This window comes from Delphinus delphis, chromosome 15 (genome assembly GCF_949987515.2).
Source record: "Delphinus delphis chromosome 15, mDelDel1.2, whole genome shotgun sequence".
In the NCBI taxonomy this organism is placed as follows: Eukaryota; Metazoa; Chordata; class Mammalia; order Artiodactyla; family Delphinidae; genus Delphinus; species Delphinus delphis.
In genome coordinates, this window is record NC_082697.1 from 44,172,251 (window position 1) to 44,177,265 (window position 5,015).

At 62.3% G+C, this 5,015-nt stretch overlaps 1 protein-coding gene across 1 annotated transcript; it reads right to left on the reverse strand.

The window, feature by feature from the left end:
* Positions 1-1,398: 1,398 nt before the first annotated feature.
* Positions 1,399-2,522, reverse strand: SSTR4 (somatostatin receptor 4). Its single transcript, XM_060032932.1, is given in 3 exon segments — positions 1,399-2,050; positions 2,052-2,464; positions 2,466-2,522. Coding segments are annotated over 3 exon segments (1,122 nt in total).
* Positions 2,523-5,015: the final 2,493 nt, after the last annotated feature.

Consider the following 5,015-nt stretch of genomic DNA (forward strand, 5'->3'; position numbering starts at 1 on the left):
CAGCCTTCTTTAGCTCCCCAGCAGCCCCCTGTGCCCACCTTGGAGCCTGCAGGCTGCCGGAGGAGACATGAGTCTGGCAGGTCCCGGACCAGGTCAGGCCCAGGACGTTTTCTCTTGAAGCCTCCTTGCCAGGAAGCCGTGAGCTCCACAAGCCTGACCCTCGGGTGAGCGGAGGGGCCTCTCCTCAGAGGCCCTGCTCCCCGCCCGCCCCAGTATCTTCCTCTCACCGTCAGGACCCCCTAGCCAAAGCCAGGAGTGTCCTGGCTGAGCTGAGCCGGGGCCCCCGTGGCGCTCCCTGTACACAGAACAGCCCGCTTGCCGTCCAGCCTCCCACAGAAGCCCTACCCGCATCTCCGCAGCCCCCGCCTCCACTGTTGGCAGGAAGCAGGATCGAAGCTCCTCTTAGGCCAGTTCTGTCCTTGGGGGAAAGATAATTCATCCTTGCGTGAACATCAGGCAGAAACTTATGGCCTTTTACTGTGTTTGGCCTACGTTTGTTTATTATCTACATCTGGCTGATGTTATCCTGAATATAGACCTTTTTTTAATAGCGGTGATAGAGCTGCTTCCTCCATTCAAACTCGGGGCTGATTTCCATCTGCCTTCTCTGGGCTTCTTTCGCCTTCCCTTGCTCCCCTCCCACCCAGAGGGAGGGGGCAGGAAATCCCATCATTGGAGCGAGATGAGATGTATCCTCTCCGCTTCTTTATTATGGACCTGGTTTCACACCTCGCAATAAACCCCACTCCAGGTCTCTCTAAACCTTTTCTACTCACAAAAAGCCTGCTACCGTCCCAGGACAACCAGGGTGACACTTGTGATTGCAAGCAGGCATTGGGTCGGGGGGGTGGGGGGTGGTCAGGGGGTGACAGAGTCTGGGCCCGAGGCTGTCACACACAAATCTCTCTGCACAAGGGCCCCGGAACAGCAGCAAAGGGAAAGCACTGGGAGGCATCTCCCTTCCTCCCCCTCTTTCCAAACACGCTGTGTCCCCACCACAGGCAGAGAGAGAGTCTGCGCAGAGCAGGGGCGCCGGGTCCCTCCACCCTCCGGACAGTCCTCTCCCAGGCAGAGCTGCTGGGAGCCACTGCTCCCTGGCATCCTCCCTTCTCCCCCCCTCAAAACACAGCCAGAGTTTCAGGAATGATTCACATCCTAGATCAGGTCTCAGAGGGTCCTACCCCCATGGAAGCATCCTTCTGAAAGCCAGCATCCCGGGGAGAGGGGAAGCCTCAGGGGCTCTGATGCGCTTGGGGGTGCACGAAGACTGCGGGAAGCAGGTGCCTGTGGAGGAAGTTGGTGGTCCTCAGGGGGGGCATGCAGCACGGGCGGTCTGCTGGGCTGTAGGTGGTGCAGATCCCTTGGAGGTGGCCTTGCTGGGTGGGTGGTGAGGGCATCTCAGAAGGTGGTGGTCCTGGTGAGGGGGACCTGCTTGCGGCTGGGTTCTGGTTGCCTGGGCTCCTGCTGGCAGGGTAGTGGGGGGCATGAGACTCCTGTGCCCCCTCTGCTCTTGAGGGCGGTGGCACAGTAGTCCAGTGGCTCTTGGTCTGCACCACCAAAGGCATCCAGGAGACGGTAGCTCAGGCAGAGAACCCGCTGGAAGGACCTGCGGAAGTTGTCAGAGAGGAAGCCGCAGAGGATGGGGTTGGTGCAGCTGTTGGCGTGGCTGAGGATGCGGGACATGTGGTGGACGGGGGCATCCAGGCCCGTCATAGAGAGATTCAGCAGCTGCACCGCGTAGAAAGGCAGCCAGCAGAGCACGCAGACGGCCGCCACCGCCAGCACCGGCCACATGATCTTCTCCGAGCACTTCCGCTGCTGCCAGCCGGCCGGTAGCGCCAGCGCCCACACCTTGCCCACGATGAGCACGCAGCACAGGCCGACGGGCAGCAGGAAGCCCAGCAGGAAAGTGCAGACCACGAAGACCACAGACCACACTGGGTGCGGCCAGTGCAGGTTGCAGGCCACAGCCCGGCCGCCGCGAGCCGGCCTGGTGTCGGCGAAGGCGGCAATGGTCTGGGTGACCAGCGAGGACGACAGCCACACACCCGCCGACCAGCCTGGCCACGCCGGGCCGGCGGCAGGTGGCAGCGCGCAGCGGGTGCGCCATAGCCAGGTAGCAGTCCACGCTGAGCACGGCCGGGCAGAAGACGCTGGGGAATGAGTTGAGGCCGTCCACGCTAAGCACTGCGCAGCACAGCGCCGGGCCGAAGGGCCAGTGGTGCAGGGCGGCCGACAAGGCCACGAAGGGCACGCTCAGCATGAAGAGCTCGTCGGCCGCAGCCAGGTTCAGTAGGTAGATGTTGGTGGCCGTCTTCATCTTGGCGTAGCGGAGGATCACGAAGATGACCAGGGCGTTGCCCACCACGCACACCAGCGCAGAGACGCACTGGATGGCTACCGTCCCCGCTGCCACCGCCTCCTCCGTCGCCGCCGGGGTGCCGCTGGCATTGGTCGCCGGGGGGCCAGGCCGTCTCGAGTCTTTCCTCGCCCCCGGGAGGTGGCGTCGGGGGAGCGCTCATTCCGGGATGGGGGAGGCCGGGAAGGCGGTGGCGGCGGCGCGGCGGAGCGGGCATGGACGGCGCTGCGCCCCGGAGACCGGCGGGGCTTCGGGGCAGAGGGGCGCCTTTCCCTGCTCCGCCCAAAGCTGGGCGCTCCCGCCCACCCGCGCCCAGCCCTGCCCCACGCAGACCCCGGCTTCTCCGGCCCTTTGCCACCTTCTCCCCTGCTCTGCTCTCCGGCACCCGCAGCCGCGGGGGCAGGGTGGCCTGGAGTCCTCCGTTTGGATCCTGAGGCCCCCGGGATGGCGGGGACTCACCTGTGCGCACAGAGCCAATTGCGCTGACATCCTCCCATCTCCAACCCCGCCCCTGTCCCGTTCATCCTCTGAAGACCCGCAGGGTCTGTCCCGCCTGAAACTCTTTTTATGGGCAGAGCCCGAGGCTCCTGCTGGCGTCGTGGGGAGTTCCACGTCTGCCCGGGCCCCATCGCTCCCTCCCCGCACCCCGCGCAGCCGCGGATCCCGCGACCTTTTCCATTGGATTTAAGTGGGGCTGGGGGTTGAGGTGGGAAATGGACACGCGGAAGCAGAGATGCCACAGGAGAAGGCCAGCCTCTGACCCAGGTGCTCCGTGCGCGGGCCGGCACGGACGGAGGCGGAGAGCACCGGACCCAGACCCCAGGAAACCTCCGCCCCGCGACTCGGCTTCCCCGGAGGCGGAGTCTGCACCCGGATATCTGAAATGTGCCTGGGAGGGGTGGTCAGGCAGGGTCGTGGGTCCTCCCTGGGTCTCCTTCTCCTCCTAAACTCTGGAGAATGCGAGTTCACACCCCCAGGCTGGACCGTCCCGTGCTGGACACCCACCAAGCAGCCCCCAGTCCCAGCCGTCTCTGCTAGTCGGCACAGGGCACAGCAGAGTTCCTGAAGTGGGGGTTTGCCCTGGAAAATTGTGGGGTGCCGGCCCTTGGGAGCTCCGCCTCTGTGGGCGGTGGCCTCCTTGAGCCCCAGATCAGTCCTGAAAGCCTCTGGTACATCAGGAAGGGGCTCCCAGATTAAACTGAAATCCGGCGTATCGGAGGCCGCGAGCAGGGAATCAGTGTTTGCACAAATAGTGTCCCCAGATTCCGTGTTTAGAGAGGAATCAGAGAGGCAGCTGAGACGCGGGCCATCCCACAGCAGTGACTTCTCCAGTGGGGGGGCACACGGGCATGGGCCTTTCTCCTGCAGTGGACTTGGGGGGCGGGGACACGGGCCCCCAGGCAAGATGGGCTTGTCCTGAGATGGACACTCTCCTGTGCTGTCTCATTTCCCTACTTCACTCTCAAGTCCCCTTGCACCTTGACCCCCAAGCCCAGGTTGGGAGCCGGATGCCTTAGCTTTGAAAAATTACTGAGGAAAAAAAGTTGAGTTGATACCAAGCGTCACTGTCCTTGACACAGCGTCATCATAATGACCAAGCCTCACAGACTTGAAGAACGAGAGGTGGGGAAATCCAGGATCAATGCGGAGGTTTGTCCTCAAAGTCAGGAAAATGCCACGCGGCTGACTTGCCAGAGGTTTGGTTCAGCTAGTGGTGTGTGAGGGGGAGGCAAATTTGGAACAGAGGTGGTTTTGAAGGCAGGGTAGATTAAGGTGACTGCCTTGGTCGGAATCCCCACTCCACTGCCTCCCTGCTGTGTGACCCTGGGCAAATTACTCAACCTCTCTGTAAAGCGGCATCAGTCTTGGTGCTATCACGTGGGCTGTCATGTGGGCTAGATAAGCCGACACGTGGGAAGCAGTTACAACAGTGTTTGGCCCCATAAGCACTATATGTGATCATTATTATTAACACCCCCAACCAGGGAGCTTGGTAGTTCAGAGCTCCTGGGTGCGAGTGTGTTTGCCCTGAGCACGCTGACCTAGGCAGTGAATCCCCTTCATCAGTGCAGGTGAGCTGGGAGGGGCAGGCGTCGCTCCTGGGACACAGGAGCTGAGAGACTGGGTGCAGACCCCTCTGAGGCTGACCGTGGAAGCAGAGGTCCCATCCCCACTGCAGCCTGGGACACGGTGGGGGGCGTGTCTGACATAGCCTTGGCTTTGAGGAACTCGTTCCCAGAGAGCCAGGCACCCTCTGCAGTGTGGAAACTTGACCCCTGGCTGTCCACTGGCACCCCGTGGGAGCCCGGGCCTGTCCCGCACACTCTAAGTTGCTTGATCTAGAGGTGGCCCCGGCACCTGAATGTTCTGAAGGCGCTCCAGATAATTCTAAAAGGCACTGATGGAACTTTTAATTGAATGACATTACAGAGAGGCAGGCAGCCAGGGGCCACGGTGTGTGGAATTCACCGTGCCCTCAGGGCTACAGGGAGAGTCTGGGAGGAACATCCGGAAAACCGATCGGAGGCCTCTCTGCTCAGGGGGGCAGCCTGGTGGCCCCCGGGCGGGAAGTGGCTGTGCACGCTGGGCCCCCAGACCTGTCCTCTCCCCATGGCACTAAAGGTATGCCTAAGGGGACCAGCCTCTACATTTCTCC